The sequence below is a fragment of the Scophthalmus maximus genome, chromosome 2 (genome assembly GCF_022379125.1).
Source record: "Scophthalmus maximus strain ysfricsl-2021 chromosome 2, ASM2237912v1, whole genome shotgun sequence".
In the NCBI taxonomy this organism is placed as follows: Eukaryota; Metazoa; Chordata; class Actinopteri; order Pleuronectiformes; family Scophthalmidae; genus Scophthalmus; species Scophthalmus maximus.
Genome location: NC_061516.1, coordinates 12,581,552 through 12,604,522, shown reverse-complemented (window position 1 = coordinate 12,604,522; position 22,971 = coordinate 12,581,552). Strand labels below are relative to the sequence as shown.

Here is a 22,971-nt window from a genome sequence, read left to right as displayed (position 1 = left end):
GGTGTCCCCTGTCGGTTGCGACAGAAACTGAAACTGCAACTGTTTGCAACTTTATCACCAGATGCAGCCATAAAAATTACAAAAAATGAACACAGTGGGGCTTTAAAGAGATCTGTGGTCAATTGAATGATGGAGAAATTCCTTGTGACTTAACATGACCATGGCCCCGTCCCACACAGAAAGTCTTAATGTTCACTGTTCACTTAAATATTCCCCTTCCTACTGGTAACACAACAGAGTTCCCTTGAAAATGCTGCTACACTTCCATCCCAGACATCCCCCAAACAAACGTAATGAACTGGATCCACAACAGGCCATCTTCTCCAGTCGTTAAATAATCCAGTGAACGATTCATTGCTGTGAGAGGACTTGAAAATCCAGCGTTAAAGTGATGATTGCTTGTGCGATCGCGTGCTTTATATCTTGTTCAATTTGTCAGGAGTTGGGGGGTTCGGATTTATTTACCTAGCTTCATTAGCATTGAATAACTGTAACAGACTTAAATAACATGATTGGACAAATTGACCTGCATCCATTAGAAAATGGTTGTTAATTTTATTGGACAGCGCCCAGTGTCACATCTTGCATACATTAGCTGTTAAAAGGGCAGCCTCCGCTTGCCAAAAACGTCACTAAGTAGCTTGTTGTTGGAGAGCATCAGGCAAAGAGGCAGCAGCCTGTTGGATTTATTTTTTGCACTTGCGAGGTAAAGCGACAAAGGCCCCGATCGGAACAGGGACATGTGTCTGGACCGCGGCGACGAAGGTCATTGGAGCGACGGACAACATGTGCTCGATAACCCTGATTCGAAAAAACTGAAAAGTTGGAGCGGAGGTTAAGATGTGTTAAGACTTACAGTGAGCACAGCAGGTACCTGTTATTCCTACAGTCTTAGGGTATCACTTTTCAATTTTTCTTACAAAGTATCACATTGATGAACTATTTTAATGACAGTCTACACTGAGGCATTACCTTATTAAGCACACATTGTGGTATGTGATACTGCAGCTGATTGAGTACCTTGTCCTTTGATTGCAAATGATGTTGTTGTTGATTTTTTTTAATGCTGCTCAATAGTTTGACTTGTTGAGGAGATTAATATTTTCTTATCTATCCGGGTCCCTGGGCTGTTGTGTTGCGACCAAGTTATGAATAGCATCGTTATTGATGAACTGTCAAATGCTCAGCGTTTGGCAGATGGACCCTTGTACTTGATGGCGTGTTTTGAGGCTAGGGGCCATGTTCCATTTGGAGAGCGGAGGGATAATAGTGTACGTACTGTATCATACCTGACAGCCGCATCACCACTAATTTAGAGCAAACATATGTTGTTCATTACTGTACGATGCGTGTTGTAAGATTAATACACTGGGTCCACATCATAATGTTGTTGGTTTTTTGCCCCCCCACTTTGAAGGATTTTATTTGAGCCAGCACAAAATGTAATTCTGTAGCAGGGATCGCACGCTGTGTGAAGGGAGACAGCAGAGAGGCGGGGGAATAAAAGGCAAGCTCACCGCCTCACCCTTTTTTAACACTGTTGTCCCTGTAGGAGCGCTCAATCAGGATAAGTGCTTTATATCGATTCAGCAATCTGTTTCAGCCCATGCTTTTGATTCCCCCCATTAGGTCAACAGAGAAGGTGAACCTATTATCAGCATTCCTCATCTTGATAACTGCCATTTGTTTTTGCTTGTTGATACAGGTTGCTCTTTGACGGAACAGTATGATTGTGCATGTGTGTGTGTGTGTGTGTGTGTGTGTGTGTGTGTGTGTGTGTGTGTGTGTGTACTTCTACTTCTATCTATGTCAGGACCAATATGACTATTGGACCTTACGGAGTGAGGACATTTCGACCGGTCCCTATAAAGTTGTGATTGGTTAATGTTAGGGTAAGGGCCTTGGGAAGGAATGATGTCAATGAAGGTCCTCACAAAGACAGAAGTGTGTACGTGTGTAAGTGTATGTGTGTGTGCAAGAAAAGCGAACCAGAGATTGCCTCCGTCTCTCCAAACCTGACATTTGGATGTGCGCCTGATGTGGGAGATTTATGGGTTGCACTCATCCGACTCCGATATTCAGTATTAAGTCTCTAAATGCTAAAAACGAAACGAAACATGAGTGAGTAATTTGGAATGAGCACTGTTACGACGAAGTGAATTATAATCTCATCAAGAGCCTGTAGATAATCCTCTATATACGTCGGTTTGTGAAAAATAGAAGGCCAAGGATTTTGAGCTTCTGTCAAATCGCTGCAGCCCTTTTTTTTTGCTCATATCCTGAAAAAGTTTGATATGGAATTTTTAGTGAGAACTTGCTGCATATTTGCCAGCATACATATTGCCCTGCAAAATAAAATAATATTCAACTGATGTGTAAATAACGGTAACACGTAAATTATACCTGAATATAAAAAGTAACGACACTAACACACATGTGGCTCAGTAAGTGTCGGTGCACATCAATTCCCTGTAAATTGGCAAATGCACATAATGATACTGTTTACAGCAACTGTCGTTTTTGGTCCACAGGTGCATATCACCAAGCAGTATGTACAAGAGGATAGGCACATGGGGTGAATCATATTTTGAATATTACATTACATACAATCAGTTCATCAAACAGCAGAAAAGGCGCTGACTTTTGTACCTGCATAGCCACATTATCACAGAAGTCCCAGAAGAAAAAAATATATAAAATATTTATTATTGACCGTCATCCTCAGCTTGCTCAAAAATAAAAAGAAGAAAAGAAAAAAAAGTAAATGCAGTTTTCAGCAGTGACAAATGTATGGTGTTTTTCTTTTTTTCTCTCTCTCTCTCTGTCAATAATAAGGATCATAAACATCCCGGGATGGGATGAAGGCTGAAAAATCTAAACGGCCCTGATATCCTCTGCGGTCAGCCACAGCGCCATTTCTTCCTCCTCTAGAGAAAACCCCGCAGTGTGTCATCCTGCTGAGAGGGTCATTGCTTGCCAGTTGCTCTCCACTGAGCAGTCGCCTAATGCCAGAGCAAAGAGGAGGGCAGGGAGGATTGCCTCCGACACTGCCCACCCAGGCAATCAACTGTTGGAGGATTTGTGGCTCTGCCTCCTGCTTTCTGCAGCCTCTTCCCAATACCTGTCCGCCTACTCAGCGAGCCCTCCAACCTGAACTACATCTCTCAACTGACTGCCTCCATACAAACCCAACACGCTGAATGATCTTTCTGTTTATCCAGTTGCACACTGCCGTGGATTGCTTTTACAGTATGTGTCCTTTCAAGCAAAGGAAAGCCTCTACAGATTTTAGTGAGTTTATGGATGTCATTTAACTTACTCCATTGATTTCTTTCCATCTAAAGCCGGAAGTCTATATCTCTTATATATTTTTTGTGGTTTCGGTCACATCTACTCTAGTGGATTTTTGGGGGGGGGTCTGGTGTACTCCCAGAGCCTCATCGCTGACAAAAGCCGTCAAGTTCCAATGTGTTTGTTTTGATTTATTTTTAACAGAATAAATGTTATTATCATTTGCTGAAAAGAAATGGATACCGATACAATTGTTAAAATAATGTTTTCCAAAAAGATAAGTGACAATGAAATGACTCTTAGATTTTTGGTGTTAATATTAATCCAGGTTTTGATTCCTCCAACAATGTATAGTTTTTATAGGCTCAGGTGGGTGGGAGGCGTGTCCTCTGTGGTCAACCTGTCACTGGTAACAGGAACAATTCATGGACGAAAGAGCTTCAAACTAAATTTGTAATCCTATTTGTGTGTTGATTTATTTTCATCCAATAAACAAATGCCATACCGTACTGTGCCACGGTCAATGATCCTGTAATGTAAAAGAGAAATCTTTTTTATAATAGTAAAAGTATAATACAGTATTGAATGTCGACTGGGGGACAGTGAATATGTTTTAATTCAACTGTTGGACATTAAATTTTGATGGAAAGGGGGGAAAGAATCTCTCTCAAACTGCTGAATCGGTCTTCAACATGGTCAACTGCTGTTCCCCACAATGGCACACTGTTGTTAAACCAAGAGCCTCCTCAGTGGGGATATAGCTCAGCACAGTGCATTTGTTTGTCCTAGGCTATATGATTTATTTAAAGAAAAGGAAAAAAATCCTTGTCGGCTTTCAGTGGAAGCCCATGCAGCACCTGTGCACTTTTTAACACGGTGGCAGAGGAGTTTACCGTTTTATTCACCAACACTTCAAAAACCGAAGTCCTGCTGACAACTGGCAATGGAAACTCTCCTGGGGGGGTGTGCAGGTGGCCCAGCGGTAGGGACGCTGACTGATGAATGAAAGGTTGATGTTTTGATTTCTGGTAGCAGGAACCTGAAGGTCTGCTATGCCGGGGAACTGGAGGCTGACTGATATTGCATCTATATTACACCGTATCATTGCAAAGTCCCTTTGAACATGACACTGAAGCCGAACCTACTCCAGCAGCTGCGCCGTCGAAAAGCAGCACCGTGACCTCGCCAATTAAACACACGTGTCAACTGGGTTATTTGTGTATGTATCTGCAAGGGATGTTCCTATTACTCAGAGTGGATTAGATCATGCAGTGTTCATCTAGGGCCCACATCTGAGAAATATACTCGTCTGGCATTCAGCCATTAAAATTGTGCCACTTTTCGGTGCAAATTAATTTGCTAATTAAATTGCAAAGATTGGTAATTAATTTATATGTCTCAGGCTTTACCTGAGGCATTGACCATTTACAAATTTAGATATGAAGCCATTTTGGCATGTTTTGACATTGAGGGATTTCAGCTAATTATAACCGGTTAGATAAAACTGAGGAGGGAATAAAAAAGGTGTGGGAGAGGTACTTGATAAACTGTAGAATGGTACACTTTGCATATACACACTATTAAATGTTTTGAAATGTCTAAATGACACACACTTAAATGGCTAATCAGGAATGTAAATGCAAAAAGCCAGTGGGTGTTTGACTTTTGATGAGTTCCAGCTAAAAACTGTGAATCATCATATTTAAAACTGGCAGTTGTGTGTCATGAACGCTAACAAGGACGGACACAAACATATTAATTACATTGAAGTGCAAAAGGAACAAAACAATGTTTGTTTACATTCTCCCTTCACCACTGTCATCATGGTTGTGTCATCATATGTTTCAAGATTAATTTAGTTTCTAATTACACAAATGTGTTTGCTGAAAAACAATAACCAAAAGTAAACATTAATATTTAGTGCCAAAAAAGAGGACCCAAAACAACATTGCCGAATCATAAGCACATCTACCCACATAATATCCATATTCCTTTATTAAAAGATTAGACAGATGCTGACCTCTACAGGTGCGATTTTGCCTTGCATTCTTGACAGTTATCACTTCAAATTATGGAGCACATAAAGGGGCTTTTATCAAATTAAGAAAATATGAAATGAACTGCCATTATTTACAACATACAAACAAAGCACATTTTGTTTCACGGCACACGATACAGGGATGCATACCTCTATGTACCCTGCAGATGTCTCAAGATAGGATGGCGCTTGTTCATTAAACGGAGCAAAAGCGGTGCAAAGCGATGAGCGCGAGGTGATGCTGTAAGAAATGTGGTCTTGCTGAGGCACTGATAGATAATGAAATGTCTCACTGGAGCCAAGATGCAGTGGCATAGCAACAGGGTGGCAGACAGCGAAACCAAATAACTGGGGCTATCTGCCTCCACTGACAAACAGCCACGAGCCTGACTGAACTGGAGAAAATAGAGCAGTGGAGGAGACATGGTGGCAATGGAGCACAAAGTGGAGATGACAGCCTTTAGGACACAAGTGACAGCAATTGAGGGTAGACTGAGTACAAGTGAGCAGGCAGGGCGGAAGGGGAAGAGCCGCGCTGCTGCAACAAGTATTAATGGTGAATGGCACATGGGCTAAAGACGGGCACAGGGGTCTCGTTCAGAGGGGGCTCTCAGGCTGCAACTCGCAGCTTACTGGTCAACTGAGGGGTATATAATGATGCTTCACTGCACAGATGTTTTACTTAATCTTCTTTTTGCATGTCAGACTGTGCCTGTGTGTGGTTTTTAAGGAGCATTTTGAGTTGCATATTTCAGTGAAAGACATCTTGGACAGAGAAAAAGGCATTTTTCAAGTGCGACATTCACACAAACACCGCTCACAGACATCGAATCTAAATGCACTGACACCAGAAAACTATTGTGTTTATTCGATTGCAGAGGGATTTTTAGAGGAGACACAACTACAGAGTGTGTGACCTCATCCGGGAGGACATACGGGTCCCTGACCGGTTGACGGAAATGACCAAACTGTCACACTGACACGACTTGATGAATAAAGATGGTGTCGCATTTCCCAACACGACGGGATATGAGACGATACGTCAAGAGGACATCCAAAGGTGGCAACAGAGGATCGTCAGAGTGAAAAGATAAATCAAGACACGATGCGCATAGAGTACATGCATCATAACTCTCATCAACTATTGAAAAATAATCACCTGAATTAGACATCAGTCACAGTGGGAGCTGATGTCTAATTCAGTATGATATTCAGTGGTATCCAGGGCAACACTGAAGCAATAGTGACATGACATTTGGCAGTAAACACTACCAAAACACATTGACAAACATTACATTTCAGGATGTCAGATTTTTTAGGATTCTATAATCCCAGATCAAAAATAGACACACATATTGCATAATGTAATGCTCCTAATATAAAACCATTAGAGTCAATCCAGCAGTACAACGACTGGAAATTCAATATACCTTACTAATTGGATTGGCATTTTAGTTCACAGCTAAATGTGTGGTTTGGAATGTAGATCCTTGCAGGCGTTAAAATATAATCATCACACAAGGAAGAGGAAGAATATGGAGGGGTGTACTCGTGTGTCTGGTTTCCTCTCAAACAGTTTACCTTCACCGAGTTGCCAACTCCGTTTTAAGTGCCACTGAAACACTGGACTTGTGTTGCCACACAGAAATGTTCCCTGGTAGTTTCATGCAGTGAGGTATAAAATCTGCTATATCTTTTTTCCCCCAGAATCTTACATTTGGATAACGGAGACAGTACAGATATCACACCAGGAATCAGTGGGGTAAAGGTCTCGTGCTGAACTCCGTGGGTCCATATATTGTGATTATTATTTTACACCTGTGCCAAGGAGGTTATTGTCTCCACGGTAACAGGTGATTACATTTTGGAAGGAATCTAGATCCGAATCTAGACGCAGGAATTTTTTCGAAGGATTCTTCACCATAGGGACAAAATGTGACATTTCGAGCCATATCTTAAAACTTGGCAAAACTTCACGAGGACATAACATTTTAAGAATATGTAGGTCAGATGGAGATGGAAATACAAGTTTTGGGTGAGGCAGCATCTGAGGTGTGCGCTCTCGTTTATTTCTATCTGATTTGGTGAATAATGAAATGCTGCTTGTATCTCTTTGGGTGGATATGCACAGACATTTGTGCATTTTTTCCCCCCAGGAAACTTGTTCTGCAAACTGCAGTTTTTCAGGTTATAAGTTTGTGTCTATCAGCGCGCTGTTCTGTTACATGGGAATATAGCATTTTTATCACAGGCATCTTACAGAATGCAATTTTCTTTGAAGCCCTCAGGTGTTTTCCCTCGTATCACAAGTGCCGACTGAATCATTGATAAAAGCCGGAGTCAGAAACACACGGCGTAGCTTATTATTTTAGATTGGCTATCCAAGGCCTTGCTTAAAGGGACTATATGTTTTGCTATCGAGATATATATATATATATACCAAACCTGAGCAAAAGCAGCTGTTTCCATACAAATGTAGAGGAAACGTGAGATCGAACTAAATTCCTATATTCACCAAGAGCTCTCTCCAACAGTGGACACCAAACGCCAATATTAACTTCTATTTCTATCCCTGGACTCACGGAACATTATAACCTTGTCTCATAAATGCAACAGTGGTTGAGGCTCTTTGCAAGAGACAAGAAAACTTACAAACAGCTACTTTAACATAAAAGAAATTGGTGGGATGATGATAAATTAAAAATTCTCTATTATCTAAATATATTACCAAATAGCTGGAAAGTAACAATTATGCAGTTTATAAAAAAGTTTATAAAAGCTATTACAGTTCCTGTTTTATAAATGTGTATGTGTTTGTGTGTTAGCAGTCCAACTAACCAAACCCTGTTTTTACCATTAGTGCTCTATGTTTGCTCTGAAGCACTGACGTGATCGCATCAGAGCGGCAGGCCACACTTCAGAGAGGAGAAGTGTCGGCAGAACCAGAACCAAGCCCAGGGGGAAAAACTTGACTTAGGTTTGCTTTGTTTGATAATTGCCGTATATTGATTGTCACGGGCTGCTACAATAGGGGATGAGAGGGGAGATTGAGGGAGCAGGCAATGAAAAAAAACAAAAATGAAGAAGCAGGCTGCTGTATTAAAAGGTGAATTAAATATTGAGATGCAAGTAAAATTTAAAAGCCGGGAACAAATCAGCATGTAAAAAATGAACCAGGAAGGCGTGCAGATCGGTAAATCCAAGCAGTGCACAGTGGTGAGAATGGCGTAAAATAAATGACATTTACTTTATAATGTAGTGTTAGACAATTAATTTAAAAGTCACAAACACATTTTCAATGCACTGGGCCAGAGGCCTGAAAATTCAACAACCAAGGACAGAACAGATTTTCTCTTCTCACACTAAGGGGCGCTGTTGGCACTGTCTGAGCCAGGGCAAATATGATGGGCAGATTGTCACTTGCCAGTTTATTATGTATGCCCAGCTAATGCTAATGCAGCCTCATACACCGGTCTTTGCGACAGCTCCTTCCTTCATCAAGGTTATATTGATCAGTTGCTGCTTAAACTAGAGGGGTCGATTCGACTTTGGCCATTTTGTAGGCCGATTGTTGTTGGATCAAATTGCCTGTAACTGAGAAATGTGCATTTATGTCAGTGTGGGAGACTAAATACCTCTCAGGATTATATCCCAATACTATAAATATGGTATTATATATTATATTGTTTCCACTGCTGTTGTATTAGACTGCAGCGGTTTTACTGCAGTTAGGTGTTGTCAACTGAACGCTATTCCTCAGACAGAGAGGCACAAATAAACGTTTCAAAAAAAGATTTGTGGTCTTGCTCAGAAGAGACCGTTGAACACGGAGCAATTACCTGCTCCTCTAAATCAGAATAAACAACCAAACTCTCTGTGCATATAGTCCAGCCGACACACCACTGCGTCCACAGACAACACAAAAACACTTCGCTCACCATTGAAAATTCGTGAAGGCGATGGGTGTCGCCGTGGACGGTCCCTTAAACCCCTTCACTCAGTAGGGCAGCTGGCGGAGAAGGTGCGGGCCTCCCGTGTGTGAGCCATGATCTCGCCTGCGTGACAGTGAAAATGTGGGGGAAATAATGGAAAAAGAAAAAACTGTGATGCAGTTGCAGGCAAAGCAGTGTCCGAGCAAGTTTGATTCAGTTTCAGTGAAGGCTGCTGGCTCCACTACTGCTGTTCTATACTGAAATGATCACTGTGAGAGCAACCTCTTCAGGCAGGATTTAGTATAATAATAATATGACACCATTTTTTTACCATTGCATGAACCGGTTTGGTTTGTCAAGTCCAAAACCACCCGACCGCTCGTGTGCGGTAACTGCACTTGTTGTTTTGCTGCTGTGGGTTTTATATGCAAAATAAAGAATGAGTTAATTGACGCATTGCTTTTGAAATGAAGATACTACTGTAACAGTGCATAAAGAGGTCAAGATTAGCTTTGCAGTTGCCAATTGCAAACGCAAAATGCCACTGAACGTGACTGCAGCAGAAATAAAAACCCATAATACCTGATAATACATCAATTTGGTTGTGAATCCAGGGCTCTCGCTCCAATGGCGTACTAATAGGCCTAATGCTAGTTATTAATAGTTTTTAATGATGTGTCTGTAAGGCATGTGGCAGTGAGCCAGCCACCGTGCAATTAAAGCAGGAAAAATGAGTTGTTGATATTATTTGCACACCCTGCTTTTCCCACTGTGACGTGTCTGAGCGACGCCTGTGAAAAAGTCTGTTCACGTACAGGCAGAGCACACTGTACAGCACACCGTTGTTTTCTAGTTCCTCTGTCAGTCCGACTGTAGACCTTTTGCTCAGGTTAAAGGAGTTTGTAATTAGTGGAGATCACTTTACGTGATCTACCAAGAATGATAAATGTGTAATTTGTTTTCCGGGAGCAACAACACGGACAGGACAGTGAGGAATTTGTGGAATTAAGCCATTGTCCATGCAAGCAAAGTCCTGATAAATGATTAAAAAAATAAATAATCACCTAGGGTTTACCGTAGGTACATAGGTTGACCATTGCCTGATATAATGCGGAAACAATAAATGGTTAGTTAGTTTGTTTTACTTGCAGAAAATGAATAGCCAAGACTTTTAAATGTCCTGTAGTGTCCACACGCTGCGTTCAAGTTGCAGTACGAGTATTGCTTGCAGGGGGATGTGCTGAAAAATAAGACTGACCACAACTTGCAAGTGTAGCATATATTGATCACAGCCTTTCTGTGTTGAGTATATGCTCACAGAATTTGCTATAGTGTTATTTTCTAAATAATTGTCTTGAATCCGTCAATGTCACATTTATTTAATCCATCCACCCATTAGCTACACAGCTTATCCTCTGAGGGCTGCAGGGTGATGGGGCAGTGTGTGTGTGTGTGTGTGTGTGTGTGTGGTGGTGGTGGTGGTGGTGGTGTGTGTGTGTGTGGGGGGGGGGGGGGGGTGCTGGAGCCAATCCCAGCTCACATTAAGCAAGTTGCAGCTATTCTCTAGCCTGCACAAGCCATCACAGGATCCACATACAGAGACAAACAAGCATACACATTCACATTCACATACACATTTACACCTACAGGCAATTCAGTGTCTCCAATTCCCCAGAGCTGCATGTCTTTGGACTGCGGGTTGAAACCGGAGAACATCCTCGCTAACACAGGGGGAACATGCAAACTCCACACAGAAAGGTAAAGTAGACCTGCAGGTTTGATCACACAATCTTCCTGGTATGAGACAACAGTGCTACGTTTTTGTGACGATGAATCAAAACTGTCCTAAACAGCATTTTGGACAGTTTCTACTTTCAAAAATAAGAACCAAAAAAAAACTGACCACTGTGATTTTGTTGATCAAACTGCAAAAAATGACGGCAAAAATGCAAACATTGTCAGTCTTGCAACACACTGCGAGTGCCGAGCCTTCTCGATAGGTCGGCACAGCAGTTCAAAGTCAGTCAAGAGCAGACTCCACTGTTGTCTGCAGTCGGCCTCTCTTTTCCCTGCAAAAGTAATGATCTCCGCGAGAGAGAAGAGGATCCTCAAATTGGCTGTCTACCAGTCCGTCCTCTTGGGAAAGAAGCTCATGCTACACAGACTGAGCAGTCTCTCTACTGATGCGTGGTGTTGGCATGTTGCGGCGCAAAGACATCTGCTTGTTGGCGGGGTAATTGTTTTGTCTCTCTCCATATACTGGACTGACCTGAATTGCTCTGTAATCTCTGAGTCTGTGTCTTATGAGCCACTTACTTACTCACAGGCAGAAATGTCCTCATGGCCTGGTGTGGTGCTGATATCTGTACTTGTACTGTAGCCATTTCTTTGAGGGTTTCTCTGCAGTAACTCTCAGTATCAGGTACAGATACATTGAGGTCAGGGAGGATGGTTGGTTGTAAGTGTACCTTCATTGTCGGAGAAAAGCAGTTTGCACCCTGTGTCCTGCCAACAGTCAGCAGTGACTCAAGTCCTTATCCCTAACCGTGCTCATGATCTGTCCCTAAACCTGCTGTAACCATGGGGCAGTCTGAGGAAAAAGCTATTTTGTTACGCAGGTGTGACCAAGGATTTGTGGTTTTTGATTTCTGAACCCACATTGCACAGATTTTAGTGATGTGCTCATTAAAATTTAGCCATGCAGATTGAAATAATTGATTTGCTGACAGCTTTGTTTTTGTTTTGTTTGAACTGAAAAAAGATATGACCTTTAACAGACCACAAAGATTGGGAAACAGTAATAATTGAGCTGGAAAGCTTTGCAAAACATGCTTGTGCGTCTTTGTGCAGTTTGATACCTCAGTTTTGATAATAGCTTTTAATAAGGTAGCATTCTTTTCTAAACTGTTTATGACATGAAACAGATGTGTTTATTAATAGTTAATAGAACATTTACTAATGCTTTACTGATCAGTTATACTTATAATGCCTTAATAAGGATTGTAAGGTGATGGAAGCTCCACCAATATGATACTGTATTTGCTCCGTATTTGAAGTTCTTTATTTCATCCAGGCTTCATGACACCTGGACCGAAATCCATTTATCTTTAACATTAACATTTACAACTGCAAACGTGATGGACCATTGAAAGATATATTTAATTACAGATGAATAAATGTGATTATCCTGTGAACATGTTTTACTGACTTTAATAACATTTGTTACTGTATAGATGGAATATCATGACATATTATAGAGCCATCAGCCTTTATTAATGACTCACAGTAACAACAATATACCTGCTGACGTGGTGACTTAGATGGAGACAAATCCACGAGTCATGACTTATAAATGCTAGAAGGGCATTAAAAGAGGATTCTCGCATTATGATAAACCGTCACGTCAGCGGTTATAAATGTTGGTAAATCATTAATAAAGGGCGATGGCTCTAACTTTTTAATAAACCATTAATTCTGCAGTCGCAAATGATAAAAATGTCAGTAAAGGGTCATTGGGTTGTCACTTTCAGTCACCTGCAAAACAGAATGTGAACAAATTATTGATAACGGTTTCTTCCAGCAGCCTGTGCTATCAAACCTCCTCTCGCAAGCTGTAAATGTTAACAGTCGTTAATGAATGGATTTTGTTTCAGATGTCCTGCAAAAAAGAATTTGTTTTTACCAGATGCCACGTTTTCGACAGTCAATTTGAGGAATCGGTTATAAAGGGTGCTTGAGTGGTTCTGTGATTTTTTAAGCTTTAGTGGAGACAATATTATTAAGGAGACATTATAAGTACGTTATCGAAAATGGATACAAGCTAAGATAAATCATGACATTGCCATACGTTTCCGTCAGCTCCCTTCTGTGAACTTCACATGTGGCAAGACTTAACATCCAACTACAAAGTGCACATCAAATTGTATGCGAGTTTTCTCTCTATGTATGAAATGGAAATAAGTGGAAGAGAGTAAGAGGCTCCTTTCGCATGCCTGTGACTGTGGTTTACCCAGACAGGGATTCGGTGACGTTGATCCCAGTGGCTTTCTGTGCCAACTGTTGGTGTCAGGTTTCCAGGTGACCACTTCAATAACAACTCTGTGCTCACCTGTCCCTCTTTTCAGTGACATTTATGTCAAGTACTCAAAAGAAAAAAAGAAAAACCCACACTGGGCCTGGTTTAATAATGCAGGTGATGACCTCATGAAAACCCATGTGCAGCTCAGTTTACAAGAGGCAGGGAGGGATGGCCGACTCACATAAAAAACAGTGGAGTTACTTTATGGACAGCATAGACCCAATCTGTGGTTGATACCTACTAGAGCCTAGCGTATTTATATGCTGATAAATTCAGGCTCTATCACTAATGTCTGTGGAAAAAAAAATCATTCACTGATTTTCTTTTTTTAGATTTTCTCGGTGCAACAGAGACTTTGATAATGAAAACAGTCAACCATGCGCATGAGGTAATATCCAGATTGATTTTTGCAGACTAATGAATTGCGTAATTTATTAATGAAAATCTATGTTTACAGACGGAATATCCAAACTGGAGCCAAAAATCATTATTTCTGGTAATGTTATTTGTTCTATTGAGCGGACTTGATCAACTCAGACCATCTAATTTTTTCTCAAAAGATCTTTGTCATTAATATAGCAGGAATTTAGAAGGTGCATTTCTACACCGCATGCTGCATGAGGCAAGACAAATAGGAGAGTAGTTGTATTTCCTTCCTAACAATAGCAGTCAATCATGTTAAACGTCATTTTTGCTTTTGGCTCTCCATACCAGGTGGTGCAGAACATCTGCAATGTTTTTTTTAAATAATTAGTTGCACTCAGACCATGTTAAAACAACAGGCCTTTTAGGGGGAATGCACGACTAAAACCGTTAAAAGCTGCAGAATATAGGCTAACCTACTCTTAATCCCACAGTTTTAAAGCTGGAAAAGTAGTTAAAGACAAAGGGATTGATATTCTACTTTTACCCTTGAGTGAGTCACAGTGGGTGTGTGCGCGCGTGTGTGTGAGTGTGTGTCAGAGACAGCGAACGAGGCAGAGTGACAGGGGGATAATCTCTTTTGTATTTTTGATCCCTAAATGTGGTGGTTGTGTCCCCTTATCCCAGCTACTCAGTTCCTGCAGTGCGTAAGTGATGCCGTGCACTTAGGCGGTCGGAAAGCAGGTCAATATGACCGGTGAGAGAAAACCACATGTGCATCACATGGATAGCCTTGGGATTATTCCGCACAAAATGTCTTAATTCCTCTGTTCACTAATGATCCAGGGAGAATGCCCTCTAATCTCCATTCCATTAATTAAAAAGAGCATGAGCCCATGGAAAAACCTCACCATCTGCTGCAGCTTCGTTCCCGCAGACAGATTGTGTTGTGCGTTTCTCCAACCGGGGAACTGGGGGGATTTTCAGAGCAAAATGGGTTCAATGTGCATTGAGGTGCACGGTAAAAAAATACAACTGCTCTGTTTAAATGATAAAACACTGCTGAAAGGGCTGTTCTCAAACTACTGCAATCCTCACCAGGGTACTGATGGTGTTTGCGAATATAGCTTCAGGACAATTTCCCAACTAAAAGACTTCAAGTTGCTATTTAGAGACTTCTTAGTCATTTAACCATGCACTTATAGCAACCGGCTCTATAATGATTCGATGCAACTTTCATTTTTCTCATTTGAAAATGCTCTGATGCAGGTCATGTATTCTTCTGAAGGACCACTGTGATTACTGTTTGGTTATTCCGTGCGCTTTGTTCGTTTGTGATGATGCTTCTCCCCCATGTTTTCTGGTTCAACTGAAATTCTCGCACCCTCTAGAGAAATAACATAAATGAACGGATTTCCATATAGTGACTTCTTTGCACATGCTCCACTTTGTTATGACAGTGGGGTTTATTGAAAAGCTTTGAACCAAATCGGTAAAGCTTTTAAGATAAAACAAGCTTCATTGAGAAATGAAAAGGCTACAACTGTAACTTTTAGAAGTTAGAGTGAATATGGTGCATGAGGGGTTTGTTCATGTCTGATTATGCTGCAGTGTTCTATTTCAGGGGGGGGGGGGGGGGGACTGAATCAAGGATGTTTGACCTGCGGTCAAAGCCTAGAGGCTGTGACATGAATTTGATCGGGCTATATAGGCAGGAAAGATTATCCGAGCAGATGTTGTTTCCCCTCTGCTGAAGTAGTAGGGCCAATAATAAACGCACACGCAGTCACACAAAACGCACGCTAATCTGAGTAGCCCTTGCACATCCCAGTCTCTCTCCTCTTTCCTCCCCAAGCAGACAGTCGCTGTTTCAGTCCCATGGTCAAGTTTTTTCCCCCCACACTGCATTTTGCGCAGTTGTGCTTTAATCGTTTATTGTGAGGTCCCTGTCGCTGGAGTGAGTTGCGGCGTCGCTTCAGCCTACAGATGGACACACGAGGAAGGGAGAAAGGACCGTCTGGGAAATGGCACGCAGTGTGCCGTTTGGCGCTGTTCACTTGCTTCTTGGACGCGGTCCGGGGACAGATCCGCTACTCAATCCCAGAGGAACTGGAGCACGGCGCGTTTGTTGGCAACATTGCGGAGGACCTGGGCTTGGATTTGGACAAGCTGTCCGCGCGCAGATTCCGCATAGTCTCGGGCGCCAAGAAGCAATATGTGGAGGTGAATTTGGAAAACGGAGTTTTATTCGTCAATGAAAGAATCGACCGCGAGGAACTGTGCGAGCAGAGTTTGTCCTGCTCTTTCCACTTGCAAGTAGTCATTGAAAACCCTCTGGAGCTTTACAGGGTGGAAGTGGAAATCTTGGACGTCAATGATAACTCTCCCGCTTTCCCGTGGACCGAGTTCAATCTGGACATATCGGAGTCCGCTGCGCCTGGGTCCCGTTTCCCTCTGGAGAGCGCGCAGGACTTGGACGTCGGGTCCAACTCGCTGCGCACCTATCTGCTGAGTGTAAACGAGCATTTCCTCCTGGACATACAGACGCGCAGCGATGGCAGTAAATTTGCAGAGCTCGTCCTGCAAAGCCCACTGGACAGGGAGCAGCAGGGTGCGCATCAAATGGTCCTAACAGCGGTGGACGGAGGCGCGCCGGAGCGATCCGGCACTGCGCAAATTGACATCACCGTTTTGGATGCGAACGACAACGCGCCCGTGTTCGATCAGTCGTTCTACAGAGTGCGACTGGCGGAAAACGCGCCCAAAGGCACAGTTGTCATCAAACTCAACGCGTCCGACCTGGACGAGGGTCCCAACGCTGACATCACCTATTCGTTCAGCGGCCACGCTCCCATCAAAGTGCGCCAGCTCTTCAGCGTGGATTCGCGCACGGGGGAAATCAAAGTCAAGGGAGTGATTGATTACGAAAAGGCCAGGATGCACGAAATTTACGTGCAGGCCAAAGACAAAGGGCCCTCCGCCGTGGCGGTCCACTGCAAAGTGCTGGTGAACGTTTTGGATAGAAACGACAACGTCCCGGAGGTGATCCTGACCTCAGTGTCCACACCTGTGCAGGAGGACGCGCCCCCGGGCACGGTGATCGCCGTCATCAGCGTGATGGACAAAGACTCGGGGGAAAACGGGAATGTGGACTGCGAGATTCCCAATCAGGTTCCCTTCCAGCTCCACTCCTCCTTTAAGAACTACTATACACTAGTGACCAGCGACTTTCTGGACAGGGAGGCAGTGGCGGAGTACAACATCACCCTCACCGCCAGAGACATGGGCTCGCCACCTCTATTCACTCGCAAAACTATTTTAGTGCAGGTGTCCGATGTGAACGACAACGCGCCTCACTTCAAACAGCCCTCGTACACGGTGTATTTGACCGAGAATAACGCACCGGGGGCATCCATCTGCGCGGTGGCTGCCCAGGACCCAGATTCCGGTCAGAACGCGTACCTCTCGTACTCTATAGTGGAAGGCGACATTCTGGGCATGTCGGTGTCCACGTACGTCTCCGTGAACTCGGACAACGGGAACATTTACGCACTGCGCTCCTTCGACCACGAACGGCTGAAAAGCCTCCAGATCACCGTTCGGGCGCAGGACGCCGGTTTCCCGCCCCTGAGCAGCAACGTCTCGGTGAACGTCTTTGTTTTGGATCAAAACGACAACGCGCCCGTGATCGTGGCGCCGGTGCCGGTGCCGCGGAACGACACGGCGCCCGGCGAGGCGGTGCCCAGATCCGTGGACCCCGGGTACCTCGTCACCAAAATCAGCGCGGCGGACGCGGACGCGGGCCAAAACTCGCGTCTCTTCTACCAAATGCTCCAAGCGACGGACCCGAGCTTGTTCAGCGTCGCCCTGTACACGGGCGAGATCAGGACGATGCGGCCGCTGACGGGGGAGGACGCCACGAGGCACAGACTGGTCATCCTGGTGAAGGACAATGGTCAACCAGCGCTCTCGGCCACGGTTTCCATCATCCTGTCAGTGGTTGACAGCCTGCCAGATTCGCGGCCCGATTTGGATGACCTGTCACTAATCCCACATCACAGCTCCCACTTCGCCCTGTACTTAATCGTGTCCCTGGGCGCAATCTCCTTCACATTTCTGGTGGCTATTATTGTCCTGGTTGCAGTGCGGAGACTGAAGGGCAGGCCGTCCGACAGGGAGTCCAACTTCCCCTCCGTCGGCGGCGGCGGCGGCTGCTGCTGCTGCTGCCGCCCTCGCTCGGAGGCGCCCACCGCCACAGAGATGTTCAAAAAGACCAACTTAAACGTCCGGATGTCCGCGGGCGCGTCCGGCTGCGCAGAGGCCAGCGGCAACGGCGCCCTGCCGCAGGTCTACTGCTATCAAATGTGCCTCACGCCGGAATCGTCCAAAAGCGACTTCATGTTCCTGAAGCCGTGCAGCCCGGTGATGTCGGTCCAGCAGAACAACGCCAAGAGCACGGACTACCTGACCTCGGGCTGGAGCGCACTGGACCGCAACGAGCTGACCAACAACAGAGCAGCAACTCCAAACGAGGTAACGCACTAGGGCGAAGGGGAGCATTGTGACAGGAGGGATGTTTTTCTCATATCAGCCACTTTAATAATTGCACTCAGCCCCAAATGATGTGTCTATATTAGAAAGGAAGTTTCACTACGTGCGTAAACGTCACACTGCATTTTAAACACTAGGGGTCGCGCTAATTATGATCCAGTACACTTAAATAATTAGTGTGTTCAAATCTATTTTGGTTTGTCAGACTGTACATTTTTTTTCATACTAATAATCAGATACCACAGACTTGTTATTCCAACTGCTGCTAACTCCTTTAGTTTTGTCCTTTTCGAGAAGTAGAAGAAGAAGTCCCCCAATTCACATGCTGTGTCAACATACTTATTATTACAGTGTGTCAGGTTGTGTGACACTGACGTAAAAGATGTTTCTGCGATTTAAAAAAAAAAGTTATCTCTTTCTATCACAGACTTAAATCTGTGTCTTCATCATTTGAAGTGCCACAAATGTATTTGTGCTCTTGTCAAAAGCAGCAGTATCCAAAAATTCAATTCATACACAGAACTCATTTTGTATTTGACATCCTCTCAGGTATTATGACATTGCATTTCTGAGTCTATGACGTAATTTGTCAGAGTAAAAAAATGAAAAGTGTCAACCTTCCAACAAATTTCACGAGCTTCCCCTCAAGTTTTACAGCTGTTTCACTACGCAGACAAAATGGCGTGTCAGTCAAAAAGAGTCGCCCATTTCCGATGCCTTTAGCCGTGCATATATGCACGACTGCATCAGTGGCATGAATGAATCGCACCTGTTCTTCTTGAGCTGATCACTAAGAGTTCTTTTTTTGGTTTGTTTCAACCATACAGCTCAAGTATTCAAACAAGGACTGGACTTTGACCAAGAACCAACGCAACTCGGCATACAAGAGGTGAATACAGTTCGGCCGGTGACCATACACACCCGACGATTCATACACAAACACGTCCCAAGACAACTTACACTGCCTCTTTGTACTCCTAGGTACAGTTCAGCAAACATGGAGGGCACTCTTTCACGTCAACAGAAATACGATGCTGATGGGTTCTCCTGCTCCTTGGCACCGCAGTACTGGACGTGGGGAAACCATATGAAAGGTATAGGTCGGTGGCAACTGTGCAATCTGGGCCCATTATTGTTCACATGAAAGAGGAGATGAAAGGGGAAAGTGTGTGTGTGTGTGTGGGGGGGGGGGGGGGGGGGGGGTCGTCTGTGTGCTTAAGGATTTAGTCTGAAATAAAAAAAAGGGTAAACCGAAAAGCAGATAAAACCATGCCCCAAAATGGGGGGATTTTTTTTTTATGCATTAACATGAGGATTACTTAAGCCATAAGTTCTATTTTTTGGGGCTCTTTCTTTTGTGTGTGAAAAAGCTGAAATGAAGAAGACACCTTTAAAAAGCACCTCATTCAGATCGAGTACACTGCATGCAAATACGAGGCCTGTGCAGAAATAATCCTCTGATAAAAAAACCTGTAATTTATGCGCATTTTACAGACTGCAAGATTTCTCTCCAGGAGGAGGCGGCTCCCAACTACTCGTGGACTCCTCAGTACACGCAGCCCCACTCTGAACCGCCCGACTACCAGCACAACGTGTACATCCCCGGCACCACGTCCGGCTACAGCACCCTGAAGCTGGCGCCCAGGGGGGACCTGGACGTGTACAACACCTTCTCCACATTCGGGAAGAAGAAGAGATTCATCTCGAGCTACGAACAATCTTTCGACGGAGACGATGGTCTCATAAGCAACCCCATCTTTAAATGATGTGCCGCCTGTGTTGTGTATTCTGCGTGCGACACGTGTGCCATGTACAAGTTCTAATGCATAGCTATAAATGTGAAGCCTGACAGACTGTACTTCTCCTTTTTCCCAGTTGAATTCAATGCCACTCCATGCAACGAGTATAATACTTCAATTAAAATTCTCCAAGTGCTCTCCGAGTAGCAAAGATGGACTTTTTAAGACAAGAGAGCAATGTGGGCCGTGAAGTGGAACACCAGGAGAAAGTTGTTGTTTTTGTTCTCCTTTCTTTCCCAGCAGCAGTGACCTTGGGTAAATGGGATTTGATTTGTTTGGAGGCCGCTGGTTCTCACTAAAGTTATGGCCAATGTTTAGTACGAACAAGGATTAGGAGTTTCAGCGGTTTAGTGTCCATTACACAAAGGTCGTCCAGATACCATGTCCCTTTTGTGTAGATACGTCTTTATGATGTGTACAGGGACAATTGTACTAAGTGTATGCTGCTGTGAAAGTCATGAACCTAAATATGCTAGCAATAAACTTTATATTTCACAGCTCTCAGAGTAGAGGTTTCTATCGAGAAACCTGTGGAAAGAAAAAGAAACATCAACATGCAACAACAAAGCATCTTTGTGCCCGTTGTTATTCACAAGTAGATCATAAATGGATGATCGAACTGTTATGCTCTTATCAGCTAGTTTTCTATCATCATCATCATCATCATCATCATCATGCTTGGGTGCATTCAGTGACATGTTTAAAAAGGCTGAATGTAATCCACAGGCACAATACACAACCAATAGAGAGGAAATTAGGAGATTTGTTTGAAATACAATAACAAATGTACATGTACATTAAAATGCAACCTTGTAGCTTCAGGGAGTGTGACAAGGAAAAGCATTGTCTGCCTTGGTTCGAGCAGTTGCCTCAATGAACGCACCAATCAGGTGTGTGATTATATGACTTAAAATAATTGTTGATGACATTTAGAAGGACAATAACACGGGTGACATGATGCCGCCCCTGTCGGGTTCCCGCAAACAACGCACATCTCTTTGCTTATTTTATTTTTAAGACACAAGTTTCAAACACTGGTACAGATGCGTATTCACCATAGAGTCTGATTTTCATGGCTACACATGACTGCACAGTCAATCCAATAATCTCTCTGTATGCAGTGTATCCTTAGTTATGATATCAATAAATATTCCCTGAACTCTGAAAGTGAAGTTGTTGTTCTTTTGTTTTGGTCTTAATTGTTCATTTGACAAAACAGACTCATTTTCACTCTTGTGGTAATGAAACAACTGCTAGAGGGATAAAAAAAAAAATCAATCCTCAATTTCACATTGGGAAAAACACTACACTATACTACAAAACTTTGAACGCATGTTTGTAACTTAAATTTGTTTAACCCATCAAAAGAAGACAATGGGATTCTTTATATATATATATATATATATATATATATATATATATATATATATATATATATATATATATATATATATAACATGAATATGTCATCACTGTTACAGTTACAAGTGTGCGTTCCATACATTTATCAGATCCAATGTAAGCAATATGTGGCAGGAGCACAATGAGTTTACTGGCTTTCTCCAAACAGAATAAAAAAACTAAAATAAAGCTCCTTGTAAATTAATTTGTGCACTAATGCTGACATTGAGCTCTGACTCCAGGGGTCAGAGGTTTAAGGCAGGTTTAGGGTGATGCCAAATGTCAACCTCACTACCCAGTTTGAGTCATAGGGCAGCCTTGACCTAATCCCTCTTTCTTAATCCAGAAATCAAAGTCAGAGAATCATTCGTATCCTCACTCTATAACAGGGATACGTGTGTATATTCCGCTTGCGGTGGAGGAGAAACTGTTATAGTTACTGCGTTATGACTCATAATAACTCATTGTGTCATTAAACCTTCACTCAAGAAATTCCAGTCAGTAAACTCAAACTACTGCTGTGGAGATTATCGCATAATATCCGTCACCCTCTAACCGAGCTACTGCAGACGGGTGGGTTAATCTCGGGCTTGACTGCCCCAGTGAACTACATCTTGTTAAAAGAACTGGGTGCCATGAGCCAGTTTAAGATTTATTTTGAGCTCTTCGAAGAGTAGTCGAGATGGAGACATGAAACCTTTGGTCCAAAAACCCCCCAAAAAATGTACGTTATATCCCTGTCATTTAGAGACCCCCAGGATTGAATAAACAAACCCAGATAGACCCACAACCACACCCTTGCCAATAATTACGGATGATCGTGCCATGACTTATCTTTATCACAACCAGCACCGAGAATAGGGGGCTTAGCAGACATAGTAGGTCCCCTGTGCGATAAGCAGAGGAGCCCAGCATATGTCCTGCTCCTCTGCCATGTGAAGGTCTGCTCCGTGAGCTCAGTCTGTGTTCATTAATTTCTCTTTATCTCACTCGATTCTCACCCAGTAATCCACAACCAGCCTCCGCAACTTGAGCTGAGCAGAAGAGTTTCCCTTTTCTTGCCACTAGAGGCCGCCTTTCCCCGCAGATAACCTCCTCTGGAGAAACTAACCTTCCCTGACTGATCAGCCTGATGAATATTAGGAATCCAACCATTGTATTTCCACCATTGTATTGTATTGACATTGCTAAATATCTAATATATTTTAAAATAATTTGTAAAAACAATTAAACATGTTGGGACAAAACTGTTGCTCACCTATACATTTACGCTATACTGATGGAAATACATGTCAGATTATAGAGCAACAGACCAGCGACGATCCTATGAGGTCACAAACAAAAATCCATTTCTCCCAGTACTGCAAGTTCAAAATACAATTTACAAATAAGATCAAATTAAATTAAAAGGACTTTCATATAATATAACATTTAAAAAAAAACGATATAACCAACAGAGTTCTCCCTCAAACCCAAAGAAGCAATGCTGCAATTGCACAAAACCGAAAATCCAAATAT

General features: G+C 43.1%; 2 protein-coding genes across 8 annotated transcripts in view; one reads left to right on the top strand and one right to left on the bottom strand.

The window, feature by feature from the left end:
* The window catches only part of LOC118300126 (protocadherin-1), a 216,149-nt gene that overhangs the window by 162,795 nt on the left and 30,383 nt on the right, over window positions 1-22,971 (bottom strand). For 4 of the 6 annotated variants that reach the window (XM_047336868.1, XM_047336859.1, XM_047336867.1 and 1 more), the window contains exon 2: window positions 9,268-9,384. The exons of the other annotated variants lie outside the window; for them this stretch is intronic. The gene's annotated coding sequence lies outside the window, so the exon portion shown is untranslated. The remainder of the gene's footprint in view (window positions 1-9,267; window positions 9,385-22,971) is intronic. 6 annotated transcript variants of the gene reach the window in all.
* Window positions 15,404-21,219, top strand: LOC118300129 (protocadherin-10-like). Of its 2 annotated transcripts, XM_035624237.2 has the most exons (4): window positions 15,404-18,235; window positions 19,081-19,142; window positions 19,235-19,347; window positions 19,748-21,219. In XM_035624237.2, the coding sequence occupies exons 1-4, from the start codon at window positions 15,689-15,691 to the stop codon at window positions 20,017-20,019; spliced, it is 2,994 nt and encodes a 997-aa protein (XP_035480130.2). In that variant the 5' UTR covers window positions 15,404-15,688; the 3' UTR covers window positions 20,020-21,219. The 2 variants fall into 2 exon arrangements, with proteins under 2 accessions (XP_035480130.2, XP_035480131.2); XM_035624238.2 differs by lacking the exon at window positions 19,235-19,347 and having other exon boundaries at window positions 19,748-19,957.